This window comes from Solanum verrucosum, unplaced genomic scaffold, assembly GCF_900185275.1.
Source record: "Solanum verrucosum unplaced genomic scaffold, falcon-dt-bn FXZP01000218.1, whole genome shotgun sequence".
In the NCBI taxonomy this organism is placed as follows: domain Eukaryota; kingdom Viridiplantae; phylum Streptophyta; class Magnoliopsida; order Solanales; family Solanaceae; genus Solanum; species Solanum verrucosum.
In genome coordinates this window covers 2,475,402-2,487,710 of record NW_026020464.1, presented here as the reverse complement: position 1 = coordinate 2,487,710, position 12,309 = coordinate 2,475,402, and the positions used below count along the sequence as shown (strand labels likewise).

The window sequence follows — 12,309 nt, the reverse complement described above, 5'->3', positions numbered from 1 at the left end:
TCTCTTTGCGCATGCGTTAATGGTTTTAATTGCATGATTTCCATACTTAGTACATATTGATTGTACTAACCCATATTTCTTCTATTTTTTCTACTAAGTGTAGGTTCGGGCTAGTAGGTCATTGTTGAAAAGAAGAAAGGCTTGGATTGATTTTTCCAAGGCCATTTGGTAGGTCCTCAAGTTCCGAGGATACCATGACACTTTATGTTTTCTTTCTATCTTGTAATAGACTATTATTGTACTTCGTATTTTGATACATTCGATTGTAAAGGGTTAAGGTCCCTAATTTGAGATTCTTATGTTGAACCTAGATGGAAAATGAGACAAGTCTAGATACTCTATTTTCGTATATGAAAGAGTTTGACATTGATTGTTAAAGTTTTAAATTTTCCGCATTATTCAATGTCTTATGTAAGGATGATATGCTAAGGGCTTGTATAAGACCCCTTCGGGGTCGAGTACGCCGTGTTACGACTAGGGGGTGCTCTCAGATCGTGACACTTAGGGTGGATAGAAATGTCTTTCACATTTTAGCCTCTTTAGCCAAGAATATTGGAGGGTTGAGTGACAGTAAATATATGTCGAGTATTGAAATGTTCTTAAATATTTTGGCTCATCACGAGAAGAACAGGTCTGTCAAAGTTGATTATATTAGATCGGGGTGGAGTGTAAGTCGAGCCTTTAATGAATGTCTAAGAGCTATTCTTAAACTACCTCCAGTGCTACTTGTTAAACCTAATCTAGTGCTCGAAGATGATACTGATGATCGATGGAAATGGTTTAAGGTAGGTAAATTACAATAATCTAACATTTGATTTACTACAAACAAACTTGAAATATTATGATGAAAGTATTTTTATTTTTAATAGTCCTTTAGTATTTAGAGTTGAATTTATCTTATAGGGTTGTCTTGGTGCATTGGATGGTACTTACATTTCCGAATTTGCTATTTGCGCCTACCACATATATGACAAGGTACAAATTAGCAAAGATGTAGACAACGAATCTCAAGGGAGATTACTCACACAGGAACGTAAACAGAAATTGCACATCCAGGTTGATGACTCTGATTGCTGCCTTTGTGAGGAGAAGGTAATGGAGACTAATGTGAGACATGTAAATGCATAAAAGTTGTGGTAATGGTAATATTTTACATTGGTTACCAAAAAAAAGAAAAAAGAAAAAAGAAAAGCAGTTTGAGATAAGAGTTTGACAAATCTTGTATTTAATGACAAGTTCATTTGACCTAGTGCACCTAACTGATCGAATAAATTAATTCATTTTTGTATATGAATATTTATTTTGAGTAATATTCAAAGTACCATTTTTCTAGGGGAATTTTCGCATATAGCCATTCAAAAATAACTTAATTATGCTCCATAGCTATAATTTGTTAATTATGAATTGTGGCTCCATGTTAGAGGGAGGAGAGAGCGAGAGAGGGCAGAAAGTGGAGAGATGTGAATTGTATATGTATATCTGTCAAATAATTATATATATGTAACTGGTATACATATATGTTTGTATATCTGACGAGCGAGATTGGGAGAGGGAGGAGAGAGACGAGTGAGACATGGCAGAGAGTGGAGAGACAAATTGTATATGTATATCTGTCAGATTATTGTATATATTTGTATATCTGGCGAGCGAGATTGGGAGAGGGAGGAGAGAGACGAGTGAGACATGGCAGAGAGTGGAGAGACAAATTGTATATGTATATCTGTCAGATTATTGTATATATTTGTATATCTGGCGAGCGAGATTGGGAGAGGGAGGAGAGAGACGAGCGAGACAGGGCAGAGAGTGGAGAGAGACGAATTGTATATGTATATCTGTAACATAATTGTATATATGTATACCTATACATTCAAAAATTTAATTATTTTATAATTTTTTAGTACTTTATGAAATTATTGTTTTTAATTATTACGACTATGTACAACATACCAAATAACATCTTTTTGATAAAATTTCTCATGAAATCAATTGGTGCTAGATTTCAATCTAAACTTTGATAATAAATGGACAGTTCAAAAATCAACACAACCATGGACGAGTTGGACAGGTTATGATTATATCATCACCTCTAGGTTTGAAAAGGATAGAATATACGTCACAGATTACCCCTACCTCACAGGTAGTAGAGGTTTATTTCTGACACACCCTCAACTCGGAATTTGCACGAATCAAATTACTAAACTGAAATAAACACATTCATTCAAGAATTTGGCATGAGGATGAAATTCCTCTTGTACATCTCATTGAACATTTGATTTCAAATCCAATTATCAGATATCTAGTTTTTACAACATGATTTGGCCTTTTTAACTTAAAGCTGTGAACTACAAAATTGGCAGAGTGATCTATAGTTATCGAAGTTCGTCATAGTCGTTTACATGAGCATAGAGAATCTATACCCGAGTTTGAATCCTCTGAGAGAATAGATAAAGAATCACTCTTTTCCTTGAAGTTTTTTCTTCTGTTTTCGTCGTTGTTCACGCAAACCTGTGAAAAGGAAACAGGACAGTGATAAAAAGAATTGAGGTTGGACGATAAAAAGGAAACAGAAGATGTTGATGATAGTAATCAGAGAGCGGTGAGGAGAATACGTTTTTTGGTTTCTTTCCTCTTTCTCCTTAACTCGGTTATATCTCTCCGCTTTTCAGCCATATCCTTCAGATTCAACTTAGTCTGCAAGTGTAAAAGGTGCATAGTAGGCAGAGTTTAAGACCGAAAGTAGCATTTTAACGATTGTATTGTTGAGATAGTACATATATAAAGGACTACTTCAATATTACCTCTGGACCAGTACTCCTAAGTGCCTGGAGGGGCTCGACGCAATCCTGACCAATGACAATCATTTTCTTCCTTATATCTCCGGAATTATTTGGGTTTTTCTGCCTAGCTAATTCCTCCAGCTGGTTCTGAAGGAGAGGTGAAACACCAGCCTGAAAAGAAAAATCAAATCACATGAAGAGATGCGTGTGTCCTAAATTAGTGTCATCAAACCCCCCAAAGAAAACGATTATGTTATTCATTACTTGAACCACACAGCTTAGAAAGAAATAATATAGCTATATAAGGAAGGATGGATTTGGGAGAAAAAGCAGTCATTCCGAGAAACATCACATTACTGCAAGAACTCACCCCAGCCAAGTAGCGTTTTGAGAATGTTTTGGGTTGCAATGGCCGTGAAAGAAGACTTTTTAGTTCCTGCAGTTTAAAAAACAAGTTAAATATTTTCAGTGTACATAAGAGTCTTAAGACCCTATGTGGTCCGACGCTTTCTGGACCCTGCACGTAGTAGGAGCTTAGTGCACCTGGCTGCCCTCTTTTTAGATATTAATATCAGAAATTTCATAATCAGAATGACCTCTTGTAGATTGGTTAGTTGAGCAGATGTGGCTTTCTTTCGCTTATGATTGTTCACTCTTTCCTCCTCACTATCATTATCTTCCAAATCTAGTTCCATTAATTCAGCACTTCGCTCGAGCCAATTTTTCTTGGCCTTGTCCTGAAAAAAAAAAGGAAACTAACATTGAACCAAATGTATCAACGTGAACACAAGTTACAAGCGGCAAACAGAGAAAACAATATTCTGGAACTTTAAGATCAGTGGATACAGAGAAAACAGTTTGCTAAATTGGTTATTTTCCTTTAAATTGTGAATACCACCCATCAAATAGGACGAACTTGTATTGGCCGATCCCCAACTAGCTTGGTGAAGCGTAGTGGTGGATGTTGCTTAAAGCCCACACCTTCTGAAACCCGAAACCCAAGGGCAGGGCCCATCGGTGGCCATTTCCTACTTTGCTCCCTAGGTGACACGAAATCCCAACTATAAGGAGGTGGAGGGTCCTTACCAGTTACCACTAAGCTATTCCTCATTTTGGGTTAACGCACATAAGTTGGTAAACAATTTTTGTAAGGAAACCAATAAGCGAGAAGTTTCCAAACTACTTCCAGCAGATTCTTTCTTTACTAAAGGAATGAACAATTAAGAGATCTTTTATACCTAACTTATACGATACAAATCCCAAAAGAAAGAAAAAATATTTCACTAAACACTAGCAAAAAAATCCTTCTTTTTAAGCTCTTTATGGAATTTAAAGCAGAATGGAATAAGATTTCTAAAAGGAAAACTACTTATTGTATCATAACCATGTTAATTTGTCCCAAAAGAAAAGATAAACGAGGTAGAAGTTTTCAACTAATTGTGTTAGATTCTTCTTAGCAAAACAAAAATCATCGTATCTTTTCACTATTTTGTATCCACGAAAGGAAAAAACATTTACATATCTTTATCCCTTCAATGATAATTCAAAACAGTATGCAGCATGCTTCCTTAAAAAGAAATTACTAATTGTCTAGTAACCAAGTTGGTATTCCCAAAAATATAAGAAGGAATTCAGTGTACAATGAAGTGATGCTAACAAGAAGTATATGGAAAACAAGATGAAATCTTTCACTTGTCAAAAGCTACATTTTCTGATTCAGCAGACTATAGTGAAGAACAGTAGCTGCTTAAGAACAAAAGAGGCTTCTGAAGTGTTAAGTAAATGGCATTATCAAGAAAAATGCATTACAATCATCAGACTTATGTTGGTCACACAGACTCATAACCATGACATAGGAAGAAGCATTTTAACACTCTTGAGATACATAGGACCAGAATCACCTGAGAGTCCTTTCGCGAAATCTTGTCTATTTGACGTGCAAGGGATAATCGCTTCATAACTTCAGGCATGTATGACATTTCTAAAGGAAACCGCTGGAAGTTATCCTGGAAATAACAACAGTATCTATTAGTGCAAAAAAAAATATGTATAAACGGGTGTCAACCAAGTTGAGCATACAGCTACAATTTATTTTTTTTTATTTTTTTTTGATAACCGAGAAATCCGTCTGTGACCCGCCCTTTGGACCAATCACAGCCTTCTAAACTCGGTGGATAATGGGCCCGCCCCTCTACCCTTCTCCACTTAAATACCGAGCTTCGCTTTGCATGGTGTGGGGCTTGAACCTGCGACCTAAGCCACAAATCCTCCACCTTTTGCCACTTGAGCTAGGCCTTGGGGGCAGCATACAGCTACAATTAACCAACCGAGAAAGATAGAAGCAAGAAACTTTAAAAACATCAGGAAAAGAGAAGCCAGAAGCAGTCTCTGCTTAGAGAAAAATAATGTCACTGCTTCATCTAATAAATTTTGTATATAGAATATAGAACGAAATAATCACAAAAGTTAAAAATCTAAAAGGAAGTACTCATATGCTAAAAAATCTATATGTATCGAGTCAACTTCCAAACTGAATGGTTTCCTCCCTTGCGCTCATTTACAGAGGATATGTATCCATCTAATGAGTATTTGCTCCTTCCAGTGGCTATTCGAAGATTACCTTTGAAAATGACTTGCATAAAGCAGCAAACTTTGAGGTATCATTTGGTGTGATTAGAGCAATGCTACACCCATCAGAATGAGCCCTGGCAGTTCTTCCACTTCTATGAACGTAAACCTGCACAACAATTTTCATAGATTGAAATTGTGAACGTGGTAACAAGCTACCAATAAGAAGGCACATTACAAACTTACTTCAGCTGAATGAGGTAGCTGATAGTGAATGACAGTTCGAACACCAGGAATATCCAAACCTCTGGCTGCAACATCTGTAGCAATGAGTATACCATGCTCATGTCCCCGAAACCGGTCAATTGCCTGCATTGAACAAAATGGCTAAGAAGAGAAGGCAACAGAACATAAAGCATGTGCAGTAGTTCCATGTTTGTGCGTAGGAAAAGCACATTGATGCGACAATTGGACAAGATGGAACAAAATGATATCTTCTCTATTCTCAATTAGAGAATGAAACAATCTCATAGCAAGTGGATAAAATGTCAAGACTGTAGTCATAGAAATCCTAACTAGTGACTTTTGGCTTATAGCCATAAGTTATAAGCTCATCTAAACAGGCTCTAAATAATTCGGGAGCAGATCATTGGTGTACCAATCAAGAGGCACTAGACTCAACATCTCCTCCTTTTCTCCGCGAAAGAATTACCATACAATTTGAAAGTAAAGAAAATGGAGCATAACCTAATATGGAAAAGAAATCATAAAAGTGACCTTAAGTCGAGCTCTCTGCTGCATCTGGGCATGAAGTGTCCAGACATTGACGCCAAGGATGCGCAAGAGGGAGGAAATATGGCGTAAAGCTGCAATGGACGTACAGAAAACAATTGTCCGACCTTGTCCATGAACACTCAAAATGTAATACAAATACCCATCTTTATCTTCTTCCCTGCAGCTGCGACCCAACAATGGAATGATCGATTCCACACCAGGTTAGCATGCATGGTGAAAACAAGTACATATTTACAGCAGCAGAAATATGTGTGAACCTTCAGTTTAATATAAAACTATAGCAATTTAAAGGAAAGGGTATCTCAGACGAAATATATACAAAATTTGCAAACTCTGGGCAAAGAATAAACTTCACCAGCACATAAGCACAAAATTAATTGGAAACATGTATATAGAAAGATGAGGTGATGTTAGGCCAATAGCGGTAAATTTGGCACAAATCATTTTCAAAAGAAAAAACAAGAAATACCAACTTACTCTATAAACGACTCCTCAAGCTTGTTGGCTAGAATTGATGCATTAGTCAGATCAATGATTGCCGCATCTGCTCTCATTCCTGCTCTCTCAGACAGAGTTTCTATTGAATTCAACTCATCGTTTGCTTTTGATTTTTGTGATCCGCGCTTTAGCTTCTTCCTGAAATCGGCAGACAAAGCAATGGTTGCAGAAAACACAAATGTTTGCCTTTTCTTTCTTTGGACACTGGAAACTGTTTCACAATTTTGTGATTTCTGAGAATCGTCATCAGTTGATTTACTAGCCATGGGAAGCATGTCAACTATAGACTGCAACTCGTGGAAATGGCCATTTTCTATCATCCGATCGGCCTCATCCAGCACAAAAAATGACAGTGAGTGCAACTGCAGAAGCAAAAAAGAAATTAATATCATCCGCTCTATAGAACGGATAGAAACATGGGAATGCATGTTTCAACCTACTATAACAAATGTGGAATAACTGAAAAGGACCATTCAGATTATCAGGTGTCATGAGAAGCAACAACCAATAATTGATGGACAGTTAGTCTTAAGCACCACAATCCCTAGTTTGAAGTTATTCACACTTGAGTAGTAATTATTAAGCAAACCAGGTAACAGACACCCCCAGTGAACAATCTTACTAGGACTCACATTCTACGTTAGAGTAAACCTTCAACCAGTTGAAACAGAGGATTTTGAGGGGTACACTAACATAAATAATTTTCTAACATGAAAAGAACAGGTCATACAAAATCTATTTCATAGATTAAGAGGCAGAATCAACTCTCTATCCTTTGCCTGCTTAGCCAAAAGATCATTCTCTTTTTTCCTTTAGGCTGGAAGAAGGGAGACATATGAAGAGTCGCCTTGTGAAACAAGCCTTTCACGTGTCATAAATTGCCACTAACCTCCACGAGATGAGTATCACCACCAGACATAAGCTCCCAAAGCCTCCCCGGAGTTCCGACAACAATTTCAGGCCTTGTTTTCAAAAGTCTTTCTTGTTTTTCACTTGACATTCCACCAACAATAGGGACAACCCTAAAATTGGAATGTCTTGCTGCTTCCTTCAGATGATCAGTGACCTGGAGAGAAGAAATTATTAGAAATTTAAAAAGAAAAAAAAGGATGGGCAAGAAACTGCAAATGAGAAGCCCCTCACAATGTGCAATCAAAATGAGTTGCAGTAAACTAACCCAGCACCCCAGCCAAGTCTAAAGATATAGATAGCACTGGCCGGGCAAAAATATTGAATAACAAAAGGAAAATCCAACTACGTTAACAAGAACTGCAATGAAAATAAAACATGACGCCCACATTCCATTCTGGAGGACTTAAACAGGACAGTAGCAGCAAATAGGAACATGCAAACTTGACATAATAAACCATAAGTTAAGCATATATTCTCTTCCTTTTTTTCTGTTTTTTCCCCTAGTGTTGGTTGGATAAGGGGGACTACAGGAAATAATATCCTGAACTTGATGCACCACAGAGTAAGCCTCAGCATCAATACATTTTTGTTTCTGTGACATTATCACCTTCATCTTGATCGAAAGAGATTCCTGGGTGATTACTTTCTTTTTAAAGAAAAAACAAAATACAAAATTCCTGGGTGATTACGTGGCAATGCTTGCCGCCAACAGAGTGAAACCCAGAAGGAAAAACTTGCCAAGCCATTGTTTTTCAACTACTATACATATTTTGAACAAGCATTTGGGGCCAGAGACATGCATACATACATTTAATTTTTTTTTATGAAGCGAATATATATATATATAGACAAATGCATATATTCCATTACAGGTGTTTTGGTATAAGTAAAAACTTCTTGACAGAACCTCATACTACTTTGTTTCGAACAAAACCTAAATGAATGTCAAGATATCAGCTTATTATTTTGAATTAATAAAGGAAAACAGTTGTAATATGAGAATTATCACCTGAAGGGCAAGCTCTCTTGTGGGAGTAATAATTAGAGCGCGGAGGAGACCTGCCGAGGCAACTTTTTCATCCAATTCTCCATTTTCTGGAAGCTGCCTTTCGGCCTTTTCTTGCTCCTCAAGCAGACGTTGAAGAATGGGCAGACCAAATGCCAGTGTTTTCCCTGAACCTGTCTCTGCAGCACCCACAACATCCTGGCACACAAACCAACCAGCATAAATATGTATATGACACCATCTCCAGTGAAATACCTTGATTTTTACCACATAACCAACCTTTCCTTGGTGAGCACCTGCAGGAATGCATGCTTTCTGTATTGGTGTAGGTTCTTTGAACTTAAGCGCGTATATCGATTTCATGAGCAGTGGATGAAGTCTCAGTTCATTCCATGCATAATATTCAGTTTCATCTACTGAATCTTGTTCTTGATCATCATTTCCATCAGTGACTGTTCGAGTCAGATTTCAAAACAAGAATTAATACCAAATCATAAGAGAAGTCTTCAATGTGAGATCATGTTGCAATGATAAAACCAATGGACGAGGTCCTAGTCAGTCGTTCAGAAAGAGTAATTAAGGACTATATCGACTGCAACATTAACTCACACCAGTTTCTTTTCCAATAAAAATTAATCGGTCTACTCCAAATTTGTGCAAGTTAACATTCCCCATATATAAAAACAGTTAAATGGAAGTAGGTCAAAAGCTTTCTAGTGAGCACCACTCGCAGCAATAGAATATTTAGAAGAGCTTGTAGGAATAGCAAGTATAGGAAAGTATGCCTACTGTTTTTCTTTTTTCTTTTATATTTATAACAATTAGAAACCTGATGAATGGCCAATAAATTTAGAGAAAGAATCACATATCCTTCTGGTCTAACTCTTTGCATTTACCTTGCATTCTTCCAACATTCAAGCAGAGGTAAAATTCTATTTTATTACTGGAACTGAATTCAACTGACACAATATATATCACTTACAAAGCCATTTCAAGAACCCAAAACACAGAGCATAGCTTAGTGAAACAATAGGTCAAGATATTGATGCATTGACATCCAGAAAAATACCTAACTAACAATAAAATTATTGAAAGATTCGCCAATGTGATTAAAGGTTATTATGCATCGACACTGAACTTGAAGTTGACTGACTGATACCAGAATTTCAGAAATTATGAAAATATCCAGAGACTCAATGAAAGAACAAGTTAGCATTATACCAAACTTAAAAATTGAGAAGCCTTTACAAAAAGGAAAATATCAGATTTTAATGCAACACTAACCAGCTGGTGACTCTTCATTTCCTTCAGCTTCATTTACAGCATCTTTATTGATCTTATCTTTCTTTTTCTTCTTCTTCTTTTTCTTCTTTTGTTTCGTTTCCTTTCCCACCTCCTCAATCTCCTCTTTGCTCTCACCCTTAGCTTCACCATTCAATTCCTCATTTTTGGTATCTACTTTCTGTTTCTTCAGTTTTGTCTTCCCCTTTTCTTCACTTCCCCCAGTTGATTTGGCAATACCCAAATTGTACTCTGATTCATCGATCTCTTCAAGACATAAAAAACCTACACTCAAAACACCCAAACCTGTGTCAGTCCTTGGAACCCAAAATTATTTGTGCTCAACAAACACATAAGTTTTAACTAACAACAGGGGAAAATCAACAGAACACAAGAAAGCTTAACGACTAACGCAAAAATACCCAGAGTTTAAGAAAGCTTACAAACCAAACAGCTATTGTTACGTTAAGGTTTGTTATCTCCTAGAATGTGCAATTTCTTAAATTCGCAACATAACCACTCGAAAAAAGTTCTTATTTAAAAGATAATTTCCAACAGATATAAGGCTAAAAAAACATGGATCTTTTATCTGCCAAGAGAATACAACAGCAATGACAACAACAATAATAACTACACCTCAACCCCAAGCTAGCTGGCGTTGGCATATGAATCCTCAATATCATAAATGTTCTGTTTGGGTCCATAATATAGGCTAAATATTCTATCTTTCCCGAAAAGTAAGATTTTTTATTTGACACCAAGAGTAAACATACTGAAAATTTCAACTGTGAGCTTTCTCTAAACTCTCTAAAATTTCACCAGATCCTAAAAGAAGTTAATGTTAAAGGGGAGAAACAAAGTGGCTTCCTTCGAACTCCTTGAATCCAATTTGAACTAAATTATTTATCTTCCCCAAGAGACAGTAAGCTAAAAATCCAATCTTTATATTGTTGCTAAAACTTCAACTTCATACAATAACAATCTCTATCCAATTGTGGGGTTTCTCAAAAACTATCGGAAAAGAACAAAACAGCTGATTAAATGCAAAAGGGCAGAAAAATAAACCTCCGTCAAGCTCGTTGAAGCCAATCTGATCTAAATTATTTATCTTCCCCAAGAGACAATAAGCTAAAATTTCAATCTTTATACACTCTCAATCCCTCTCCAATTATGGGGTTACTCAAAACTATCAGAAAAGAACAATACAACTGATTCAATGCAAAAGGGCAGAAAAATAAACCTCCTTAGAGCTCATTGAAGCCAATCTGGTCTAAATTATTCATCTTCCCCAAGAGACAATAAGCTAAAAATCCAATCTTTATACAATAACAATCCCTATTCAATCATGGGGTTACTCAAAAACTATCAGAGAAGAACACTACAGCTGATTCAATGCAAAAGGGCAGAAAAATAAACCTCCTTATAGCTCCTTGAACCCAATTTGAACTAAATTACTTATCTTCCCCAAGAGACAATAAACTAAAAATTCAATCTTTATACAGTAACAATCCCTATCCAATCATGGGGTTACTCAAAAACCATCAGAAAGTAACAATACAGCTGATTCAATGCATAAAGACAGGAAAAAAAGAAACCTCCTTCAAGCTCGTTGGAGCCAATAAGGAAGGAGAAATCATCATCTTTCTCTGTAAGTGTTGGGTTCCAATTAAGTGAGTTGATTCGCTCAAATTCTACTGATTCAACTCTGCTTCGTTTCTTTGTCTTCTTTGGTCTCTTCTTATCTGAAATTTGAGAAGCCATAGATAGCTACAGAGAGCTCAAAATTTCTCTTACAAAAAGGAGAAACAGGGTTTAACGACAAGCATTTAGGGCTTTACTCTTTTCGATTTATATTTCTTTTGGTAAATTACAAATACATCCACTCTAGTTTTTGATAGTTACACATACGTCTCCTTTAGTTTTTGGGATGTGAAAAGAAAGTTGGCATAATATATCAACGTGTCATTTAATTTAGTCTCGATACACATTCATGTTAACTAACTTTAGAAATGAACAAGTAAACACTTGAACTTATATAAAATCGAACATTTATTTAATTTATACAAGTTAAAATGTATATTTGTGTAGACCTAATGTTGATGGACATATCTATTAACTTCAAACAAATTTAATTAATATATTTATATACTAGGCCAAAGAAAAAAATTGTTACACCTTTAAATTTTACTAGAAAAAAAAATAACAACCCACCTTGGTATTCACTAAAAAAAATGATAAAATAATCATAGATTTATAATTATCATCAAAGTATATGCTGATTTAAACACTTTTAGTCTTTTAAATTGGCCTTATTCACAAATTTAACAAATTCTTTCTACTATATTCGATAAGAAATGTGAAAAAAGAATTTCTAATATTTTTAATCTATTTTTTGGTGTCTAATATATTTACCTTTTTAATAAAACAAATTGGTGACATGAAAAAAGAGAAATTAGAAGGTAAAACTAGAAG

At 35.8% G+C, this 12,309-nt stretch overlaps 1 protein-coding gene across 1 annotated transcript; it reads right to left on the bottom strand.

Moving 5' to 3' along the window:
- Positions 1-2,321: 2,321 nt before the first annotated feature.
- LOC125808859 (DEAD-box ATP-dependent RNA helicase 13) lies at positions 2,322-11,640 on the bottom strand. Its single transcript, XM_049488521.1, has 15 exons — positions 11,433-11,640; positions 9,841-10,122; positions 8,836-9,008; positions 8,560-8,754; positions 7,528-7,704; positions 6,618-7,000; positions 6,123-6,303; positions 5,592-5,714; positions 5,398-5,514; positions 4,679-4,783; positions 3,374-3,514; positions 3,148-3,213; positions 2,799-2,948; positions 2,610-2,691; positions 2,322-2,505 (listed from the first exon to the last, which is right to left on the bottom strand). Exons 1-15 carry the CDS (start codon positions 11,596-11,598, stop codon positions 2,453-2,455), a joined length of 2,394 nt encoding a protein of 797 aa, XP_049344478.1. The 5' UTR covers positions 11,599-11,640; the 3' UTR covers positions 2,322-2,452.
- Positions 11,641-12,309: the final 669 nt, after the last annotated feature.

Bases quoted from the DNA above. Each gene is read 5' to 3' on its own strand.
- LOC125808859 (XM_049488521.1), bottom strand. From the start codon at position 11,598: ATGGCTTCTCAAATTTCAGATAAGAAGAGACCAAAGAAGACAAAGAAA. The intron at 3,515-4,678 runs GTGATTCTGGTC...TTTTTTTTTCAG, and splicing joins TTTCGCGAAAGGACTCTCAG to GACAAGGCCAAGAAAAATTG. The intron at 2,949-3,147 runs GTGAGTTCTTGC...TTTTCTTTTCAG, and splicing joins CAAAACGCTACTTGGCTGGG to GCTGGTGTTTCACCTCTCCT.